Here is a 25193-nt window from a genome sequence, read left to right as displayed (position 1 = left end):
TCCAAACTCCAGAAGATCACGTGCATCAGCAGTTACCCTGGACACCAGATACAGTGGAACCTCGATAAGTCGGATTAATCTGGACCACGGCCGATCCGGGTTATCGAAAATCCTGGTTAGCCGGAAAATACGTTAAAAATTAGTAAAATACATATAAATAATAAACAAATACACATTATACATAATTGCAAAAACATGAAATACCTATGCACAGTACATCTAAATTTTGTACAGTTGTTACAGTATTGTTTATTTCTTGGTAAAATCTCAGTCAAAGTGACAAAATGTTTCTTTTGTCTGATGAAAATTGGTCCGGGTTAGCCGGACTTCCGGGTTATCGGGGGCCGACTTATCGGGGTTCCACTGTACTCCGTAAATCCGTTTTGATTGCAAATTCATGTTTAGAGACCTCAAAACTCCCGAATAATCTGTTTTCATTAATTTAGTACCTACCTAAAACCCTCGAAACTCCAGCACGTGATCAAGGTACCAAATGCCCCAGGGGTGAGTTCTGATGGCATATTCATGTTCAGCGACAATGGGAAATATTTATGTCATTGATCGATTTTTTTGGACCTGACTGTTAGATATCGTTTTCATAACTTTCCTTTTTGTCACGTACATACAAAATTATAATTTGCTAAAAATAGCAACAACACAGATACCACACTTATACAGCAATAAAAATAATGTCGTTTATAATAATTTTTGTGTACACACATCATAAACCTCGCATTTTTTCTAGGTGACCTAGAACAACACAACTCATTTCCGACGATAGCCGTTTGGAGTGCCGTGAAATTCGTCATACACGATGACCGACCCCATCCGACGTACGCCTTTCTGCCCCTCATCACCGACCCTGATAATATGGACAAAAGGTCACTGTTTCGGGCACTCGACGAAAGTGAAAAGAAGTTCATCACGACCGAGGCGCATTCACCATTATTTGCAGTGGTCATGAGGAAGATCGGAGTGCAAAAGCAGTTGGAATGTCACGGGTAAGTTCAAATATTAAAAGGTAATATTGTCCCTTTTCAAAAGCAACAAAAACTGTGATACCTGGAAAACGTTATTATTTTAAGGGATAATGATATTATAGATGTTAAGATATATGAACATAATTTTAAAATTCTTATTTTGAGTTGTAATGAAAAAATTTTTGTTTGTTCTTTTCTGCTTTATGGTTGTTTTAGAACATCTTAAATAAAAAACTTTTCTTTTTCCAAAAAAGGTATTGAAACTAACAATATAATATCATAAATCTAAACATCTAAACAAACAACTGATCTAAACAAACTAACATTATAAATAAATAATGGAATTGAAATGTTTAGTTCAAGAAAGTACTAGTACCGAGTAATAGTATCGAGTATTGCCTCTTCTGGCAAGAAGAGTTTGTAAGTCACTGCTTACAAACAAAGACCTTCAGTTGCCTCTCAGATTAAGGGGTTTTAAGATGCTAAATATTTTCTATATTGCTATACGGAATGGAAGCTTGGACATTGAAGAGACAACACATAGGAAGAATAAAAGCTTTCGAAATGTGGTGTTACAGAAGAATATTAAAAATTCAGTGGGTTTAAAGGATTACCAATGTTGAAGTGCTACGACGTTTAAATAAGGAGTAAGAAATTATGAAGAGTATAAAAAATAGAAAACTGAAATATTTGGGTCACATTACCAGAGGAGAAAAATATGAGTTGCTGAGAATTATTATGCAAAGAAGGATACAAGGAAGAAGAGGCATAGGAAGAAGACGCATCTCCTGGGTGAGGAACCTTAGAGAATGGTTTAACTGTAGTTCATTACAACTATTCAGAGCAGCAGCCAACAAAGTGACCATAGCCATTATGATATCCAACCTCCGATAGAAGAGAGAACTTTAAGAAGAAGAATTAAAAGAAAATTTGATACACGTTGAATAAAAGAGGTTACAGACAAAAAGAATACGGTGGAGAAATCAGTATTATTGTTTTAATAAAGAACATGTTCAAGAGTTTAGTTTAAAATTAGAATCAGTTTACGAAAGTCATTAAATCCTACTTAAATTTAAAAATATTGATTACTTGCGCCACAATTCATCTACTTAAAGAGTGAAAAAAAACTTGGTAGGTTTGAATTACCTATCAATTTCAATTTATCTGATGACGTTTTCTACTGCAAAAAATCAGAAGCTGCACAGTGTAAAACTTGAGGTAAACAGAGGTCTTGATGTGGGCTGTCTATTGTGTAAGTAAGTAATGTGTTTGTACCGACGTAGTATATATTTTCATTTATTCTTATTACTTCTCTCTTGATTTGTGTGCACAAAGAATTCGATTTAATTGAAATTTGCGAAAAAAGTTTTCCAACACGACAGACAATTATTGAACCATTGTTATTGCTAAGGGCTTCTAGTTAAGGCATAGTTTTTACAACGTTTTAAATTTGCCTCTTACGTAGTCTCAAGTCTCAAATAAACAGAAAATTAAACTTTATAAAAAACTTCAGAGCCAAGCAAAAAAAATATGTATCACACTACTGTACACTACTAGCTTGTATCTAAGAACGCCCGTCAAGTAGAAATAATTGCGGGTTTCTATTTTAAACAAAGTATAAAAATAATATGTAAGTAATATACGAAAAGTAGTATTGACACCTCGTCTAACCTGCCATTATGTGACACGTGTTTCGCTATTATTAGCTCATCAGACAGAGCTTGCTGATAAAGATGAAGTAAATAGAATATCCCTGAGAATATCGGAGGTTAAAAGAAAACCTTGCTACAGGGTTGGCAGGTTTAAACCAACATGCTCGAAACCTTGGTTTAAACCACGGTTTAAACCAACTGTTTTTTTAGGAAAAAGCCTTTTTTTATTTTTTTTTCTCTCTATGTTGTTGATCTTATTCTTGATCTTGTATTTAATATAGGGGTCTCTTGCTAGAGAAGCGGCTAGATCTTGATATTATTACATACGGCTGCTCTGCGCACATTTTAAACCTTCTGGTTAACGACTACCAATCCTCCAATATTACTTAACACGTACTTAGTATTGTTAAACACTTTTGGAATAATCATTTTGCAATCAACTATTTTCAATGAGAAATAAGCCACAATTTTACCTAAAAAATGATTTTATTAACGTTTCGAAGCCCAAATCGGGTTCCGTTGTTAAAATACAAAATACTACTAGTATACAAAATACAAAATACTAGTAATATTTTGTATTTTGAAAACGAAACCCGATTTGGGCTTCGAAACGTTAATAAAATCAGTTTTTTTGGTAAAATTGTGGCTTATTTCCCATTGAAAATAGTTGATTATAAAAATGCCACAAGGAAATAGCTTCAGAACAATATTAAGAAATCATTTTGCAAATGCATGTTACCGCAAATCTGGAAATTTAAAATTTGTTGTACCCATTGAAGTTCGTGGAATACAATGTGCGATTGTTTGGAATCCTATATTAAAGCTTGGCTTAAAATTTAATTTGCAGACGATAGACAACGATACACAGGCTAAAGTAGGGAATGTAGGAATTAAAAGAAGCGCAGAAGATTTACTTTTATTACTTCAACACATTTCCGTAGCACTTGATACAGTACAAAGTAATACGTGTACAATATTACTGATTCTGTACGTGTATGGAATGAGCTAGGCAAAAATCGGTATGAAATAGCAATGACAGAAGAATTTTTTATCATACATGTATGCTTAACCCAAGGTAAAAATCTCCTTACTTAGATTTACCACAGGAAGAGGAATCCAAAGCACTGGACTTGGCAGAAGAGAGGTATCCTAAAATTGACGTTTTGACAATAATTATAAAGTTTCAGGCAACAAGGGTACCTTTTCAGAAACATTTTTTTGAAAACAGTGTCACTTCAAAAGTGATGAGTAGTGAAAACGCCACAAAAATATTGATATTAACATCATTAATGTTATTGAACAACGTGACACAGCCCAAGCGTCTTTGGCTGGCGTTGAAAGAATTTTTTCTTCATTTGGGCTAGTACAGTCGAAACTTCGAAATAGATTGGGTACAGCAAAAGTCTCCAAACTGGTGTTTTTATTTAAAAATTTTAATACACCTGCCGCAAATGAAGAGAATGAAGACAAAGAAACTGTATTTTTGTATTTTCGAACTTAGTTATTTTGAATATTATTACGTTGAAGATGTTTTTTTGTTATATTAACTTTTTGTGTGTGTAAATAAAAATAAAAATTGTCTTAATCATTTTTAAATTAGACTTACAGTTGAGTACGCGAGTCTTTACCCGTGCATCATCATTTAAAGCATACAAAATAAGTCAGAAATCTATTTCACGCAACAACAACTGGCAGAAAGTGGCTACTGTTCCGATTACGGGATTTATTATAAAATTTGACGTTATCAAATACATAGAATGTCAAATGTAAGTTTTGCTTCAAAATTTTTGTGCAGAATTACGGCTACATTTTAAGTAGCTTAATAAATTCTTTTATTATTATTTATTTATATATATATATATATATATATATATATATATATATATATATATATATATATATATATAAAGAAAAAAGAAGTACTTTGTTGACTTGTTTATAAAAAACACTTTTGAGTTTCGGTGGGTTGGAGTCAATAAAAAGGGGCTGTTAGAATACTATTTTTTATTACTCGAGCTTTCGAATGTGTTTACATTCATTTTCAAGAGCTAAAAAGTAACTGATAAAGTGGAAACAAAGATCATGTAAAAATATAACTCACCAGATAAATCTAGATTGGTTATTAAAACTTGCTAACATTAATACATATAAATAAGAGGAAAACTATTAATATCCATAAAATGAATTCTTCCCAGACTGCATAATATAAATTAATGGCCAAAAGATTTAAATTTTTGAAATGAATTTTGAATTTGTATGATCGGTAAATTGGAAAAAAAATTTAATACAAAAAGTCAATGTCAGTGAAAAAATCAGCCTACATCGACAAGTAGCTAAAAGTAATTTATTTAAATATATTATAACGTGATGATTTGTTAAAAAAAAAGAAAGAAGAAATAAATAAGTAGAGAAAAAAATATTTTAGTAGTTTACAGAAGTACAAAAGAAATGTAATAAGGATGTGAAAAAAGTGAAATATTTATGGTGCTCTGAATATTATTTAAAATTATAAGGAAATGATGTAATTATAAATTTTGCTTAAATTTTGAATTTCTGATCTTTTATTTAAACTATGATCACTTCTACTGATAGATACCATTTCCAAAAAAGTCCTTTTGAATTTATTACCTTCATTGCACAAAATTTTTATGTTGTCAAAATCCATAATATGATCTTTGTCAATCACATGCTCTGCCAAAGCACAAGACGGTTTTTTGATTCGGCAATCACTTTTGTGGGAAATTACGCGACTAGATAAATTCCTGCCAGTCTCACCAATATATACAGCCTCACACTGAGTGCAACTAATGCCGTATACTACATTAGTTTTCTCTAATTTTTCTATAGGATACTTTGTCTTAGAATACAGAGATGTAATGGTTTTGATGTTTTTTGTTGTTATTTTTATATTGTCAATAACCTTTAAAATTATATATATTATTTATATATATTATTGATATATATTATTATATATAATTTATCATATTATGGATTTTGACAACATAAAAATTTTGTGCAATGAAGGTAATAAATTCAAAAGGACTTTTTTGGAAATGGTATCTATCAGTAGAAGTGATCATAGTTTAAATAAAAGATCAGAAATTCAAAATTTAAGCAAAATTTATAATTACATCATTTCCTTATAATTTTAAATAATATTCAGAGCACCATAAATATTTAATTTTTTCACATCCTTATTACATTTCTTTTGTACTTCTGTAAACTACTAAAATATTTTTGTCTCTACTTATTTATTTCTTCTTTCTTTTTTTTTTTAACAAATCATCACGTTATAATATATTTAAATAAATTACTTTTAGCTACTTGTCGATGTAGGCTGATTTTTTCACTGACATTGACTTTTTGTATTAAATTTTTTTTCCAATTTACCGATCATACAAATTCAAAATTCATTTCAAAAATTTAAATCTTTTGGCCATTAATTTATATTATGCATTCTGGGAAGAATTCATTTTATGGATATTAATAGTTTTCCTCTTATTTATATGTATTAATGTTAGCAAGTTTTAATAACCAATCTAGATTTATCTGGTGAGTTATATTTTTACATGATCTTTGTTTCCACTTTATCAGTTACTTTTTAGCTCTTGAAAATGAATGTAAACACATTCGAAAGCTCGAGTAATAAAAAATAGTATTCTAACAGCCCCTTTTTATTGACTCCAACCCACCGAAACTCAAAAGTGTTTTTTATATATATATATATATATATATATATATATATATATATATATATATATATATATATATATATATATATATATATATATATATATATATATATAACATATTTTATTTTTGTTATTTTATTCACTTTGACGGAAATCTAAACACAATCATTTCTTTACTGTGTGAATGACGTAAGCTTTGTATGTTTTAAATATTAATTGCCAAAATATAATTATATACCTTAAAATTTCAAAGCCCAATATAAAATTAGTTGTGAAAACAACTGTTTGTGTAATATAAAGAAACTTCAAAACGCAAAAATTCGACAAAAACCGCAAAATATTCAACTGACTGACAGCCACAAAAGTAAACAAAGCAGAAACGTCAAACAAATTCTGCTTAAAATATAAAAACATACCGAATCGTCTTTTTTTTGTACCTATCTCTTTTCAATGCACTTAGTCTAGATTAGATGGTTCATAAAAATAACATGTGTTTTTACTTAATAACAAACGGCAGCTGGTTTGTTATGTTTCATGCGTGGAAGAGAATGATGCTAGATAAAAAGTATGTGTTTTATCTCGCCAGGTATTAATGACGCACGGGTAAAGACTCGCGGACTCAACTGTATAATACTTTGTAACAAATAAACCTGGTTTAAACTAAATAAACCTGGCTTAAACAAAAAAACCTGGTTTTTTTAAACCTTGGTTTTTGCCAACCCTGCTTGCAGTCATTCCTTGTCTAGTATAAGCTGCCCCTTCTCTTTGCAGGGCACTAGATGGCGCCTAATATTTATCATAGAATATCTTTAAGGTCATAAGACAAAGAAATACGGCAGGTAGATAAGCCATCACAATGTTTAAGAGTATTTTATGGGAACTATCTATCAGCAACGAAAATATAAAATGGATATATGAAATCATAGCGAAAAGTATCACTCTAAAGAGCTGCCAGGTATGGCCACTCAAAGAAAGAATACTGCCAACGCTGAGAAGAACGGAAATGGATTTTTGGAAAGGGGCAGCAGGAAGATCATCATCATCCAGCCTTCTGCATCCAAAGTTGAACATAGGCCTCCCCTAATTTCTTCCAGTTTTGTCGATCTTGGGCTTTCTGCAACCAATCCCCAGCAATCCTTTTGACGTCGTCTGTCCATCGTGTAGGTGGTCTACTTTACTTCTTCTGTCTTCTCTTGGTCTCCACACTGTAATATTTTGGGTCCACCTCCCGTCCTTCATTCTGGCTACATGGCCCGCCCAATGCCACTTCAACCATGCTACTCGCTCTATGACATCTGTGACGCCTGTCATTCTTCTGATTTCTTCGTTTCTGACCCTGTCTCTGAGAGTCAGTCCAAGTAGTGACCGTTCCATTCTTCTTTGGGCCACTCTAAGTTTCGTTGCTGTGGCCTGGGTTAACGATGATGTTTCGGCGCCGTAAGTCATGACTGGAAGCATACATTGGTTGAACGTCTTCCTTTTCAAATAATTTGGCAAGTTGCTCTTGAAGATGTCTGATAGAGCTCCATATTCGGCCCATGCTAAGGTGATCCTTCTCTGTAATTCGGCAGTTTGATTGTCCCTGACAATTTGGATTTCATGTCCTAAGTATTTATATTTATGGACCAATGCTATTTCGCTGACGTCGACTTTTGGATTTTTGCTTGGTACCAGATTTGTCATGTATTGTGTCTTTCTAAAATTTACGTTTAAACCAACTTTTTTACAGGCGGCATCTAACTCAGTAAGCATAGTTCTAATCTCTTTTAAGTTGTCTTTTATAAGAACTATGTCGTCTGCGAATCGTAGGTGGGAGAGCCTTTCACCGTCGGCATTTATTCCTTTGGAGTCCCACTACAATTGTTTGAAAGCATGTTCAAGTACTGCCGTAAAGAGTTTGGGAGATAACGTGTCTCCCTGTCTAATTCCTCTTTTGATTTTTATAGATTTGGTATCTCTGTGTAGTCGGACGGTCATGGTTGCATTATTGTATATGTTCGCTATCAGTTTGGAGTACCGATAATCTACACGACTTTCCTCCAATGCTCTTATTATGCTGTTAATTTATATCGTATCAAATGCTTTGCGAAAGTCTATGAAAGCCAGGACCAATGGTCGGTTGTATTCGATATATTTTTCTATAATTCCTTTTATGCAGTGTAGGTGGTCGTTAGTGCCAAAGTTTTTCCTAAAACCCGCCTGTTCTCTAGGTTGGTAAAAATCCAATTTTGTTTCCAGTCTATTTGTTATTATTCTTGTGAATAACTTGTAGATGTGGTCTAATAGGCTTATGCGCCGGTAATTCTCGAAGTCTGTTGGATCGCCCTTTGTGTAATAAGATGGTAAGTGCACTGTGCCATCTTGTAGGTGTTTCACTTTGGTGCAGCCATAAGTTGAACAATTCTTGTATGTTGTTTAAAATTCTCTCTCCTCCAATCTTTACGGCTTCTAAAACGATATTGTCTTCTCCCGGAGCTTTATTTCTTTTCATTTTTCTCAATGCGTTCCTGATTTCGTCTGTTGATATATCAGGCATCAATTCCAATTCTTGGTTGACTAACCTTTTTCCTGAATCTTCCAGTTGGTCATCATCAGAATGATGATGATGAACAGGAAGATATGGAGGAGAAAAGATTACCAACGAAAGCATTAGAGAAATGATAGGAATCAAACGAACAATCACAGATAATCAATCAATAAAACAACTTATCTAATTCGGTCATATACAAATAATGGATGATCAATGAATATCAATGGAAATACTAAAATGGCAACCAGAAGGACAAAGAAAATGAAATAAACCGAGAAAAACTAGTAGCGGAAAAATAGACAAAGAGCAGAGAGGAAGAAACGTAGAAGAGGACCTATGGAACCCGAGGACCTAGAGAACCCGGCAAAGTGACGATTGTAGTAGTAGCAGCAGGTCAACCCACACGCCCGTAGATGGATCAATCTACTCACCTAACTACAGCGACATAACATGATAACACAGCGCCAGATTATCAGATGAAAATCCAGATGCACTGTAAATTTCACCAGTGATTCAAAAAATGGAGACATAATATCGAATAAATGAGACTAAGACTGCTTGAGTTGCTTCATTAATAGCAGAGAAACCTGCCAGTCTATATTTAGAGTAGGAAACAGAGGTTGAACCTCGCAAGATGGACACAAGTCCGGTTTTATCTTTTTCTAGTATATCAAGGGGTGCTTATTATGAGACAAACTTTTTCTTAAAAAATTTCGCCCCGGAACCCCCCTTTTCATCCCTTTAAAGGGGGTAATTTGTGGTTTTTGCGAAACGTAGCCCTTCCTGTACGTTTTGAAAAAAATTAACTTAATAGTAAAATAAAGAGGACTATATTTCCTACTATATATTTCCCGACAGCATATGTCTATCACCCACCGTTTAGCGGGGGTGGCGCCTTAAATTATTATTAAGTATAAATATTAAGTAAATTTTTTACAAAACGTACAGGAATAGCTACGTTTCGCAAAAACCACAAATTACCCCTTTAAAGGGATGAAAAGAGGGGTTCCGTGCCGAAATTTTTTATGGAAAAGTTAGTCTTATAATAAGCACCCCTTGATATACCCGAAAAAAAATAATACCGGATTTGTGTTCATTTTGCGAGGTTCAACCTCTTATCTGTTTCCTACACTAATTTTGAAATATTCAATAATTGACTTGAGACGTAAAATATAATATACTTAGGAATATGTCTTGATATTGATCACTGTTTGTATGAGTATGTAATTATATCTTTTAACCGTTTTATGTTAATAATATGTAGTTAAATAAACTCCCCATGTCTGGAGCGTCTGGAAAACCTTATTTGTCGTCTAATACAATCAAGCTGTTATTATAATATATTAAATATATCGACCCATCAAGCTAGAGTATTTAATAAACATTCAATTTACTTTAAGTTAGAGTTTGAAGGTCGTCTCGTGGTGCCAATTGACGTTTCCATAATGACTTGCCCGTTCTTAAAACCGCAAATATCCGACATCGACGTGTTTGCTTTAAATATCCAGCTACTGGATCTGACTTCTGGAAACTGGAAATAATTTGAGTTGAATTTTCCAGAAAATTTAAAACTGTCGCTTGATCTCTCGTTTAAAAAACAACTATATACATGGGTATAGAAGAGAGCCGTTAGTTCAGAGAAATAAGACATCAGAGACATCTATAATAATATCCTATAATGTTTCCTGCAGCCGATTTTGATGATATACATAGTTATAAACAAATGAATATCTAAAAACGGTAAATTTTAAACAAATTTGAGAGTAAGAAGCTTATAAATCGCATAAAAAACTTTAATATGGCGTTTGCTGAATATGTCTATCCTTATTGATTGCTTAAAATTGCAAAATAAATCATAAATTTTGAGTTTTATAAATATTCATAACTTATCTAAAAATTAACTTAGAACCTTCTTATTACAAGGAATACTGAGACTTCTGGTGCTTAAATCATACCCTAAATTTTAAAGCAATTGGTCAAATAGTTTAATAGTTATTTAATTTGTTTATCTCAGATTAATTTTTTTGAGACACTATAAGTCAGAAAATGATGAAGTTACAGTAATACTTTGAATAGTTTATGAAAGAAGAAGATTTACACTATTAATTAAATTTAAAAAAAATGACAAAAAATAATTATAAATATTGAAAAATTATTTTGCAATAACATGTGAATTAAAAAAAACGGGGCTAACTTCGTCCCTAATTGTCCTAGCACAATTGTTTTTCTTTCTAAATGTGTATAAAATTCAGTCTTTCTGAATATGACAAAAATTATTTTTCTACGGGTAACGGTAAAAAGTTATTCTAATTGTTTAAAAGTAAGCAAAAAATCGACATGTTTTTGCAAAATAATTTTACACTGTTTAAAATTACTTTTTGTCATTTTTTTAAATAAGTTAATACTATAAATGTTCTTCTTTCATAAACTGTCCGAAGTGTTACTGCAACCTCGTAATTTTCTGATTTATAGTGTTGCAAAAAAATTAATTCGGGAAAAACAAATTAAATAACTTCTAAACTATTTGACCAATTGCTTTGAAATTTAAAATATAATTTAAGCACAAGAAGTCTCAGCATTCCGTCTAATAAGAAGGTTCTTGCTTAATTGTTACATAAGTTATGAACATTTATAAAATCTCAAAATTTATGATTTATTTTGCAATTTTCTAAGCAATAAATAAGGATAGACATATTCAGCGAAAGCCATATTCAAGCTTTTTATATGTTTTATAAGTTTCTTATCCTCAAATTTGTTTAGAATGATTTATTTTTTAGTAATAGACGAGAACAGCGAAAATTTACCATAAGTTGATCTTAATTTGTTTTTTTTTATATTTAGCTAATGCCTCGACAACTAATGGCCATTGGCATGGTAGGTACGGTAATTTTGAACAGTTAGGTACCTAATAGTGTCATGTGTAGTGTGTGTGTTGAGTAAGTGTCTTGTTACTTTGCAAAGTCGACGTCATTGTCTTTGCAAAGAGACGCTAATTGTATCCGAACGTCTGCGGTCCCTCCAGTGAGTACCGGTCCCACAAGGACAGAAACTATATTCATTTATTAATTTATAATAAATGAAAAATTTCTGACCCTGGTGAGATTCGAATCCACAACCTTTCGGATTTTTTCGATCCAAAGACAGGCGCTCTTACCACTGAGCCACGGAGGGGGTTCTTAATTTGTTTATAACTATGTATATCATCAAAATCGGCTGCAGGAAACATATGGGTTAATAATATACAGTGCTAGTCAAAAGTCCGTACCCCCCTCGTATCTTTTGAATGGTTGTACCTATACTAGTGAAATTTGGAGGGAGAAAATAAACGAACGTAAGCTTCTTAACTGGGCATGACAGGTGACGTAATTATGACAGATGACTTTACAGCGCCACTGTGACAGATAATTTTAAATGGGACCTTATGGCAAGTGATACCTCGTTTGAAAGGTATTGAAAATACCTATTCAGTCATACTAATTTTGTTTGAATTTAAGCTAAATTTGATGAATAAATGAAATAAAAATAGAATTGTAGTTTCGAATTTAATTAATAAAAATTCAAAATTCCGCATATGATTGCTTGTCAAAAAGGTTGACGCTGACATAAAAACTACTAGAGAATTGAAAAACGTCAACTTTTTTGACAAAAAAACCATAGGCGGACATTTGAATTTTTATTAATTAAATGTGAAACTACAATATTATATTTATTTAATTTATTCACCAAAATCAAAATCAACTAAAACCCAAAAAAAATAGTATGCCTGAATAGATATTTTGAATACCTTTTAAACGAGGTATCACTTGCCATAAGGTCCCATTTAAAATTATGGGTCATAGTAGCTCTGTAACGTAATCTGTCACTATTACGTCACCTGTCATGACTAGTTAAGAAGCTTACGTCCGTTTATTTCCTCCCTCCAAATTTCACTATTATAGGTATAACCGTTCAAAATATAAGAGGGGGGGTACGGACTTTTGACTAGCACTGTAGATGTCCATACTACTAAAAATATATAATCAAAAAATTTGGTTTCGGCCTGGAGGGGATGTGTCACGAAAAAAATCTGATTTCTCTGGACTATGTATAATTTGGCAATTTAAGAAATTTAAGAATCATAAAAATTAAGATAAAATTAAAATATATTAGACGTTTTGATACTGACATGTTTTGTACACACTTATGATAAATGAATGGAGATAGAAAATATTTTAAAAAGAAGAAAAATACAATATTTATCTCCCTTTTTTTCTTTTCCCGTCTTGTCTTTGCTGTTCTCTTTGTCGCTACTCATTTTCGTTAATATGTATTTGTTTTTGAGTTTCTTTAATTTCAAACTGTTGTTTATATAATGTTATAGTTACAACTATACCCGACGAAATAATTTGAACATTTTCTAACTCCTGTCTCTCTCGCGGTTCCATGAATATATTGCTTGAAGGTAACGGGTGAATTCTTTCCACCGGTATATAATACTGATTTTGTAAAGATTGATGGTGTTCTAGGTTTGCATAATTAGCTATTATAGTATAGATTCTTATTAATGTGGCATATTAAGACTTTTTGACGGGACTAGTTTCCAAAAAAAATGTGATATGAATGGAGTATCTATATGTTTTTTAAGAAGTATTTCGCAGGGAATATGGTTGTTTGGATAGGCCAGGCCTATCCAAACAACCTAAACCTTACAAATAAAAGTAAAATTAAGCATTTTCGAAGAAAAAAGATCGCATTCTAGCTTAAGTATCTTCGTTTAGTACGTGCTTATTCTAAAGCTCTCATTTTTTGTGTATATTTCATACAATTACCTCCTTGCTCGCTTTAGATCGTTTGGATGGTTTTAGATTTTAGATTAAGAGGAAACAGTAGCGATCAACAGGTAGCAAAAACGCGTTCCAAGATTGCGGCTGTAATTTTGAATATTTTTTCGAGATATTTGGCACACGTATGAATGGCGTAAAGAATGGCGGTACAGAGCCCAATTTGAAAAATATATTAATACGTGGAAATTACTCTGTAATTAAATACAATATTAAAAAAATGAGCCTGTACCGCCAATAAGAAGAACAAAAAAATACACTTTCTTCAAGTAAACTTTTTTATCCGATGCCTAGATTTTGTATCATTTTGGAACTACTAAAATTTTTAATTTCATTAGTAGTTCCAAAATGACACAAAATCTAGGCATCGGATAAAAAAGTTTATTTGAAGAAAGTGTATTTTTTTGTTCTTCTTAATGGCGGTACAGGCTCGTTTTTTTAATATTTTATTTAATTACAGAGTAATTTCCACATATTAGTATATTTTTCAAATTGGGCTCTGTACCGCCATTCTTTACGCCATTCATACGTGTGCCAAATATCTCGAAAAAATATTCAAAATTACAGCCGCAATCTTGGAACGCGTTTTCGCTACCTGTTGATCGCTACTGTTTCACCTTAATAAAGTTCCCAAGGAAGAATTTCCTGTAGCCTGGCTGTATACCATTAATTACAAGTAAAATTTAATAAAAAATGTTTATCCTGGTAAAAGGTATATTAGTTTAAAAAGCCCCTATAGGGCTACAAACATACAAACAAAACGTTTTCGCTCTGTAATAAGAGCATCATCAGTGTTAGAAGAACATGGTGAGCCACCCAAAAATACAACGGTTGAAACCTTTTAAAAATAGACTAAAAGTCTCATATAAATATAAACACCGTAAAATCCAAACGATGGATAAAATTCCTATGGATGTGGCTTTAGGGCAACATATGATTAATTAACCCACTAATGACCACCTGATCTAATTAATTAACCAACTTACCACGTGTGGGAGTAATATGTTTCCCTAAAGCCACATCCATAGGAATTTTATCCATCCTTTGGATTTTACGATGTTTATATTTTATATGAGACTTTAAGTCTGTCTTTAAAAGTTTTCAACCTTTGTATTTTTGAGTGGCTCACCATGTTCTTGTAACACGGATGATGTTCTTGTTACAGAGCGAAAACGTTTTGTTTCTATGTTTGTAGCTCTATAGAAGCTGTTTAAACTAATATACCTTTTACCAGGACAAATATTTTTTACTAAATTTGACTAATCAATAAAGTGTCTTACGAATTATAAAATCCATCGGCATCCATCCACCCTTCGTCTTGACACTTAAATAGAGTTTTTGGAGTTGCTTGATATTTTAAACTTTCTTTCGGCGTGTTCTGGTAAAATAAGCAGGGGTTAAATTAAAATGTCAGTGGCACTCATTGTTTGTATATTTCAGTTACAATTTCTTCTGGACGACGTTATAGCACCTTTATGTTTGTATGTCGTTTCATGATATGTACTACGATTCATAATACGGTTGCATGATTTTTTACCAGCTGAATTCTTTTCAAGATTAAATCTTGTTTTAATATCATTTTTGCAGTTAATTCATAAGCTAAATGTATTAGTATTTTATTAGTTTTTCATGTGTTACACCAAAAACATTTTTTATAACTGAAGAATGTGATTACAAAATAGTTTTCCAGTGTTGATGGTAAATATAGTTGCCATCTTATTATGTAACTACTTCCAGAAAGAAATTTATTTTCGTTTGCCATTTTTCTCATTAAAGTTACATTAAAGGACGTTATCCATCTGTTATACTCGAGAGAGGAACCTCTGGGAATAATTAAAACCATCGAAAACATCTATCTATCAGAACAACACAATAAAAGTAAAAGTGGAAGATGAACTGACTCAATTGAAGCCGGCAATGCGATAAGACAGGGGAATTCCTTGAGTCCTTTATTGTTCAACCTGATCATGGACGAAATAATAAAAAAATAAGAACCAAGAAAGGGTACCAAATGTGAGAAAAACAACTTAAAATAATTTGCTATGCAGAAGATGCAATACTAATCTCTCAAAGTGAAGATGATTTACAACGTATGCTGCACCAATTTGACATAACCGCCAGAAAATGTAACATGTTAATTTCCCCAAAAATGACAAAATGCGTGGTTATAACAGCAGATCCAATAAGATGTAAATTGATCAGATAATAGAACAAGTGATGGAGTTTAAATACCTAGGCATCACACTATCTAGCTACGGAAGGCTCGAACCAGAAGTGGAAGATCAAGTGAATAGAGCAAACAGTTGCCTGAATGACACAATATGGAGAAATAAAAATATCGGAAAAGAAATGAAAGGCAGAATTTACAAAACAGTCATCAGACCAATAATGGCATATGCAGCAGAAACAGGACCCGACACATAGAGGACAAATGGATTGATCAAAATAAGGGAAATGAAAACCCTTCGAAAAATCGATGGTAAGACTCTATGGGACAGAGCTAGAAGTACAGATATACGACGGATATGCAAGGTGGATAACATTAATAACTGAGTAAGAAACAGAAGAATAGAATGGAATGACTCCATAAGCCGAATGACAACAAATAGGGTAGTCAGCACAGAGAGAGACGGTTTCCCAATAGGAAGACGATCACTGGGAAGACCACGAAAACGATGGAACGACAACTTACTAGAGACACATTGAAAAAACAAACAGAGTCATGTCTATACAAAAAGAAGAAGAAGAAGAAGAAGAAGAAGTTCCTTTTAGAACCCAAAAGGCTCTTTCTTGCTCTCTCCTACTAGATGAAGGATCCCCATTTATTTAAGATTAATATCTTTCATTTTCGCATCCTTTTTTCCGGTTACCATTTGCCAGAAATCACTTTAATTCTTCTATCAGCTCTCCTTAGAATTAAAAAAATATTGTACACTGAAATATCAGGTAAATTTGGACCAGGACCAAATTATACGTTTTTGAGTGGTCCAATATTGATTGCACTTTTCTATTGTCAACTCAGGTAGTAACTTGACCGAACTTAAAACAATGATTTTTCGCAAAACCAAAAGTGTTCAAGGCAGAGTTAAACTTGGATAATCATTATAATTAAAGCTCGGATTTATAGGCAACAAAAATTGAAGAAAAAGGCGCCTATATAGGCAAAGATTTTTATTAAAAAAGGCAGGAATATTAACATTTAGGCAAAATATAGGCAATAAAGGAATATAACTTATTATTTATTGTACAAAGTGAATTAACGTAATATTAACTTAAGGCAGGTATATTTACACATCATAATCATAACATTAGTATAAATAAACTAGTAACTAAATAACTGTTGTAATTAATAATTAAACATTGTAACCACTTAAATTTTTATCATTAATAGAAACAACTAAATGTTTTTCAATATTTTCGGTCTTAAAACTATGTCTTCGATCACTTAAAATTAATTTATACATTGAAAACGAACGTTCGACATCGACAGATGTAATTGGAGCATATTTCAGAGCGGATAATAAATCTGGCATAATTTGTAATTCCTCGGAAAATGTCCCATTCAAAACTTTAGCAACATTAGATAAAAACGAAAAACCTTCATTCTTGTCGAAAACATATTTCATTTTTTTTAAATTAATTGACCGTTACTTCCAGGTGCCGATTTAATTTTCGTCTTTACATTATCTATTAATTTTACTGACTCACATAAATTTATCTCTTGTTTTTCTAATAAGGTAATTGTGGTAACTATTAATTTATAATTGTCATCGATATAAGCGAGTTCCTGTTTCAATTTGGGATTTTTTAATATTTTTTTTGCTTCTCGAATGGCTTCGGAAATATCATCATCAAATTCTGACATAACTAATTCTATTTCATTGCAGTGTTCAAAGTAAAAAAAACTGCTTCGAGCCAGGTTCCCCACCTTGTAATTACTGGTTTAGGTGGCAAAGGGACACCGGGAAGTCTTTCTTTATATATTTGCACCCTCAACGGAGCCTTTACAAAAAAATTTTTCATAAAATTTGTAAAATTATTTACCAACGAAAACAGATTTCTTATTTCTTCAGCAATTATATTTACCCCGTGGGCTACACAAGTGCAATGAATTAAATTAGGATAAAAAATCTTTAAATTAACAGCAGCTTTTAACATATATGCCGCAGCATCTGAAAGCATTAAAACTATTTTATTCACTGGTATAGGGTTGGGTAAAAAGAGGTTTGTTAAACTATCTTGTATAAATCGACTTATTGTTAAATTGTTTGTTTTTCCAGTTCTTTAACGGTAACTAAATAAGGTTTTCTCGCAAAGTTTTCGTTTAAAATTCCAATCATTAAATTAGCTATATACCTGCCGCATACATCTGTCGTTTCATCCACGATAATATACAAAAAATTGCCCTCTAACTCCCGCTTAATTTTTAAAATACATTCCACATAACATTTTTCCACAGTATGTTTTCTCAATGTACTCTCGTCCGGTAAGGATTTATTAAGATATTTTTCGAAAAAGCATTTAAAACTAGGGTTATTAACTTTATAAAGAGGAATGTTGGATGCAATCATCATCTGGCATAAATCAAATTTAAATGCGTCTTCTTCCTTTTTTTTTGAACTGTTTAAACTATCCCGCAGAGATATTTGGGCTAACTTAGAGGAATTTAATTTTTCCAAATTACGTTTATGAAGTGGGGTTCCACAATGCTGGTCAATAAAGTACTTTTTTCTACTTGAAATCTGAGAATTTAAAAAAAATAATTAGAATTCTAAAACCGCTTTAGAATTTAGTTACGTTGTGGGACGAGAAAAAAAGAGAAAAAATAAAACTTACCGATTTGCCGCATGGTTTACAAAATACTCCATCTCCTTCTAGAGAAAGTTCTAGAGAAAGTCATAGCCTTAATTTAGATGTCATATTTTCACACAAATGTCTAAAACGTTTTAAAACGTGTTCTTTGCTTTTCGGTATACGCAACAAAACTAAACTAGGATACAGCAATTTGTGACTAAACTCTGATACAGTAACCGACTGTACAACTGATAATAAACTAATAAAGCTTAGGGATTTCCAAATAGTTAACCCTCAAGTCTCGATCAGGTACATTTTCCTAGAAATCTGTTATATAAACAAACCATTGATATTTTATTATTGACCCAAAATTTTATTATAGAATGGTTTAGTAATAGAATAATATTATGGGTAGTACCATGAAATTTTAAAAAAAGGCACAAATAGGCGGAATTTACGAAAAAAGGCAAAGAGTGCAAAAAACAATTATAATAGGCAAAATAGGCAAAAAGGCATTTTGCCTATAATCCGAGCTTTAATTATAATTATAACTATTTTATATTTTAGGTTTGTCTGTCAAACTTCAGAAGATGCCATAGTGATAGCAGCCACACTGTACAAATCTCTGGTGGCGCATATGAAAGCGAAAGAAAGAAAACCTAGAAACAGAAACGGCGTAACAACTTGCATGTCAATAGCATCCAGCTTGAACAAAGATAAATCGGGGAACTCGTTGCCAGTCAGACCACCAAGGAAGAAGAGAAGTACAACGTCATCAGTGGCTAGTGAAAACGATTTAATTAGTGTAAGTATATAAATTAGGTATTAACAGAAAAATGCATAATTTGCTCAAATTCTATTGTATTCTTAAAACAGACTTGAACGATCTTTCAATATATTAAAAAAAGCAATTTTTGTTTATTCTTTTGTAAAAACGTTCCTTAGAATTATAGAAATATTGTCCTAATAGTTTATTAAGAAATTCGAAATAGAAACAGAGCTATAGCTATAGTTTTAATGGTGCCTACTTGAGCTAAAACTTTTTTGTATACAACAAAGCGCGCGACATCTTACCTGTGCAACTGCAATTCGAGTGTTGCGTTCTAAAACTAACAAAAGCGTGCACGTGTTTTATATTATTAAAATTTAAAACTCCTAAATCTGGAAGTCCTTAAAACAGTCGAAGAACAGTTCCTCGGAAAAAAATTAAAATTTAGTGATGCATTGCATGCACTGTATAGGAATACAAAGTGGAGAAATAGGAAATTGGAGCAACAACGAGTTGATCGGAATATAATGTCCATAGAAGAAGCAGCGAGACATCAAAAGAGAGCAGAATTATGAAAAAAAAAAGATTTGACCGACCATTTACAGCTTTTACTGAACAGTGAGAGTACCCAATATGCACCAGGAATCGTTCTTTGAAGGGGAAAAATAATGGTAGGGGAGCCCAAGCGGGGATTTTTGCAGTTACTACTCGAGTGCGTCAGATTATCATATGGGGAGAAACCTGGTACCCTGCAGATGTACCTCTACAATATATTGGCTCTTAACACAGGAAAGTTCGTTGTGGGGAGCCCGAAAAAAAATCTATCCTTAAAAATAGTCGAAATTGTCAGATTAAGATAAGGTAAATTAAGTACATGCAAAAAGTGTTTATTTAAAAAATCTGACGATTTGAGCGGGGCGTAAGAAAATGGGCGAGTCAAAATTTCACAAAAAAAGCGAATATTTCGCGAAATGAAAGTCAGATCGAAAAACAAAAAAACACGTCTTTAATATTTTTCAAAAATCTATCGAATGGTACTAAACATAACCCCCCACGGAGAGGGGTAGGGGGTAAATTTATAATTTTAAATATAAACCCCGTGATATTTCGCAAAAAAAACATCAGATCGAAAAGCTGTAAAATATACTTTCAAAATATTTTTGAAAAATCTATCGAATGTTACCAAACACCATGAAGATGGGTTGGGGGATTACTTTAAAATCTTAAATGGGACTTCCAAACTTTTATTGCAGATTTGGATTCTTTACGTAAAAATAAGCAACTTTTATTCGAGACATTTTTTCGAATTATGGATAGATGGTGCTATAATCGGAAAAAACGATTGTTGGAAAGGGAAATTAATTTAAAAAATGGGAAGTCCCCACTAAAATGGAAAATTTTACTTAACTTTTTTTGGTTTTAGGACCTAATAATTACAACCCAATAGGTCCCCATAACTCTCGAGTGACTGCAAATTTAGCATACTTTTCTCTCCTACCATAAATATTTTGTTCGATAAAATTACAATAATAGTTATTTATGATATAAGTGTTAAAGGTACACGTTTAAGGCACATATGTGAAAGTTTGCAATTCACATGAGTGCCTTAAAAATGTACTTTTTAACACGCATATCATACAATATTTTTTCTACAAACGTAATTACAGGAAAATATTTTAAAAAAGTTTTACTTGAACTTGACTGACATTCCATTTTTATATTTTTTTGACATTACATCAAAATTGCCTATACGGTCAATAGGAACTGCAGTGCCATAAAAATTTTAAAGCATTAGTGCCTTAAGGTACTAGTACACTTTAGAAGCCCAAAAATAAGCATTTTTTCAAGATTTTTTTTCTCAGAACCTTTCTTAAAAATGAACATAAAACTTTTTACATGTTAATATCTAACTATTGGAGAATACAAAAAATATATCTTTTTTCATTTATGTACCTACACTAATATTGTAGAGGATGCCAAACTCGAGGCCTCGAAAAAAAGTAGTTCCGATGGACAGTTAATCTCAGGATTGGGATCTCTGAAGCAAAAAAGTCGTACGGCATTTGAAAAAGGAATATTTCTTACGTGTCAATTTACCACCTTTAGTGAAAAATTCCGCAAAAAAAAGATTTTACGGAAATTTGAAAAAACTTTGTGAAAAAATCGCCCGTTTTTCTTTAGTTTTTCATGGTTAAAAAATATTTATTTTTTATTTTTTGGTCAAATTGTGGTAAATTGTCACGTAAGAAACCTTCCTCTTTCAAATGCAGTACCAAATTTTTTTCAGATATCCCAATCCTGAGATTAACTGTCCGCCATCATTTTTCGAGACCTCGACTTTTGCGCCCTCTACAATATTAGCGTACGAGCATAAATGAAAAAAGATATATTTTTTGTACTCTCTAAGAGTTAGATAGTAATATGTAATAGCTATTTGTATAACAAGGGAGGAAAGTGCTACTTTTCCTCCCGAGAATGAAGTTTACTTCATTCAGGAAAAGGCACTTTACTCCCATGTTATACATATGGTTTTTCCACCTTCCTCAAATAACAAGTCATTTTTTCATTTTTACTTAATTTATTTATGTAACTAACCAACAAAATTTATTAGAACTAAAACTAACAAGTACGTACAATATAACTGTCAACTGTCAAATATAAGTCAAATTAATAATGTAAACATTGTTAAATCAAAATAACAATTTACTGTTTTTTACCATTCTGCAAAATACAGAGTGTTTTATAAATAAACGTTAAAATTTACAGAAACTTACGTAATAGAAAATAGATATTGTACAGGGCGTCAATAAGTTACATTTCGTGAACGAAATACCATGACGTCACTTCCTCCCTAGGGAGGAAAAGTAAAAGTGACGTCATGGTATTTCATTCACGAAATGTAACTTATTGACGCCCTGTACAATATTTATTTTCTATTACGTAAGTTTCTGTACATTTTAACGTTTATTTAAAAACACTCTGTATTTTGCAGAATGGTAAAAAACAGTAAATTGTTATTCTGATTTAACAATGTTTACATTAATAATTTGACTTATATTTGATAGTTGACAGTTATATTGTACCTACTTGTTAGTTTTAGTTCGAATAAATTTTGTTGGTTAGTTGCATAAATAGATTAAGTAAAAATGACTTGCTATTTGAGGAAGGTGGAAAAACCATATGTATAACATGGGAGTAAAGTGCCTTTTCCTCCCTTGAATGATTACTGCATTCTCGGGAGGAAAAATAGCACTTTCCTCCGTTGTTATACAAATAGCTATTATGTTCATTTTTAAAAAAGGTTCTGAGAAAAAAATTCTTGAAAAAAATGATTATTTTTGGTCTTCTAAAGTGTACTAGTACCTTAAAGTAGCATTTTTAACGCTCGTATGGAGTGCTAAAAATTGCATTTTTTACACGGTTGTAGAAAAAATACTTTAAACGCGTTTTTCTGGATCACATTTTTAAAAACTGGGAGAGGTTTTTCTTAAAATTTACTATACCAATCTTAGTAAACCCATTTTTTATACGTTATATATACGAGTATTAAATAAATCTCTAAGAAGTTAAAAAGTAACCACCTTTATAGTAGAGGGATAAATTCACCCCAAAATAGACGCTTTTCGAACTTCTTGTAAATTCGTGTATAAAAGCCATAAAAATATAAAGAAAATTAACTTTTTAAAGGTTTAATAAAAAAATAAGGAATTAAAAAAAATTGTTACAGGAAGGCAGAAAGCTGACTTCAAAATTAAAATGCATCTTTTAGAAGATGCCCTATGCAATGAAGAAAAATAACTACTAAAAGTGCAAAAACATTTTTGTATACTTCTACTCTAACAATGTATAAAGAAAATTATAACGATAAAAAATATACTAGTTTTTATATAAAAATATTATTCTACAACCGTGATAAAATAGTTATTTATGAAACAGTTCGTGAAGTGTGCTTTTTGCGAACGCACGCGATTTTTAGAGCACGAGCGACAACGGAGCGAGTGCTATACGTCGCGTAAGTTCACAAAAAGTACTTCACGCACAGTTTCATACAATATTTTATCTACGATAAACAAATAAAAAACTGTAACTCTTCGTCACTGGAATTCATTTCTATTCTACAATTTTTAGAACTTTGACATTTAAAAATCCTAACTACTTTCAAACCACAAAACTGTCAAAAATTGTGTTGCAAGTCATTGCTCATATTGTCATCACCATGACAACGCGAATGTTAAGGATATTTTATTATATGAAAGTGTGTCAAAAAAACCCATTGATAGTGTGCGAAAAAGTAAATCCCATTTAAAATGCATTGTTACTTCACGCACACTTTAAACCCTTCACGCACTGCTATCTATAATGAGAGTTTTCACAAACTAAAAACTTATACATAATATGACATAGAGTAGATAATAGTTATTTATGAAACAGTTCGTGAAGTATGCTTTTTGCGAACGCACGCGATATTTAGAGCACGATCGAAAGCGGGGCGAGTGCTATACATCGCGTAAGTTCGCAAAAAGTACTTCACGCACAGTTTCATACAATATTTTATCTACTCTACCATAAACAAATAAAAAACTGTAACTCTTCGTCACTGGAATTCATTTCTATCCTACAATTTTTAGAACTTTGACATTTAAAAATCCTAACTACTTTCAAACCACAAAACTGTCAAAAATTTTGTTGCAAGTCATTGCTCATATTGTCATCACCATGACAACGCGAATGTTAAGGATATTTGATTATATGAAAGTGTGTCAAAAAACCCATTGATAGTGTGCGAAAAAGTAAATCCCATTTAAAATACATTGTTACTTCACGCACACTTTAAACCCTTCACGCACTGCTATCTATAATGACAGTTTTCACAAACTAAAAATTTATACATAATATGACATAGAGTAGATAATAGTTATTTATGAAACAGTTCGTGAAGTATGCTTTTTGCGAACGCACGCGATATTTAGAGCACGATCGACAGCGGAGCGAGTGCTATACATCGCGTAAGTTCGCAAAAAGTACTTCACACACAGTTTCATATAATATTTTATCTACTCTACCATAAACAAATAAAAAACTGTAACTCTTCGTCACTGGAATTCATTTCTATTCTACAATTTTTAGAACTTTGACATTTAAAAATTCTAACTTCTTTCAAACCACAAAACTGTCAAAACTTTTGTCGTAATTTATTACTCATTATGTCATCACCATGACAACGCTAAAGTTAAGGATATTTGATTATATGAAAGTGTGTCAAAAACAGTGCGAAAAAGTAAGTCCCATTTAAAATACATTGTTACTTCACGCACACTTTAAACGCTTCACGCACTGCTATCTATAATGATAATGACAGTTTTCACAAACTAAAAACTTACACATAATATGACATAGAGTAGATAAATGCAATTTTTAGCACCCCATAGAAACGTCAAAATATTTATATTTCATTTATTAACATTAATATTAATAGTACCTACAACTTGCGCAATTTGAAAAAAAGGTGGTTTAAAAGGTTTTTTTAAAATTCAATTTAAACTGTATTATTGCATTTTTAACACGTTTGTAGAAAAAACAAGTTTATGTAACGGTATAATATTTTCGCTAAGAATTTTTAGACATGCCCCTCGAGTGTAGACAACCAGTTCTACCTTTTACGGGTCATATAGTTCATGGTTCCAGCAATTAACAAAAATATTGTATTTTATAAATTTATAACGTTTGTAGAAAAAATATTGTATGATATACGTGTTAAAAAGTACATTTTTAAGGCACACATGTGAATTGCAGAATTCGCTTCGCTCATTCTGCAAACTTTCACATGCGTGCCTTAAAATTGTACTTTTAACACTTATATCTATATCATAAATAACTATTAAAAACTGTCTTTTTCTAATTTAGAGAGTAATAGTCCACCTAAATATTTAAAACTTAAGTCAAGTCTAAAGACTTT

The 25193-nt window shown here is 31.8% G+C and overlaps 1 protein-coding gene across 1 annotated transcript in view; it reads left to right on the top strand.

Annotated features, from left to right (window-relative positions):
* The window catches only part of LOC114328695 (uncharacterized), a 100969-nt gene that overhangs the window by 7936 nt on the left and 67840 nt on the right, over positions 1 to 25193 (top strand). Inside the window, 2 exon segments of the mRNA XM_050656105.1 lie at positions 746 to 1001; positions 19036 to 19273. Coding sequence (XP_050512062.1) covers positions 746 to 1001; positions 19036 to 19273 — 494 coding nt within the window.

Source organism: Diabrotica virgifera, chromosome 7, assembly GCF_917563875.1.
Source record: "Diabrotica virgifera virgifera chromosome 7, PGI_DIABVI_V3a".
Lineage (NCBI taxonomy): Eukaryota > Metazoa > Arthropoda > Insecta > Coleoptera > Chrysomelidae > Diabrotica > Diabrotica virgifera.
The sequence above is the reverse complement of the archived record's forward strand: the minus strand, read 5'-3'. Positions and strand labels throughout refer to the sequence as shown.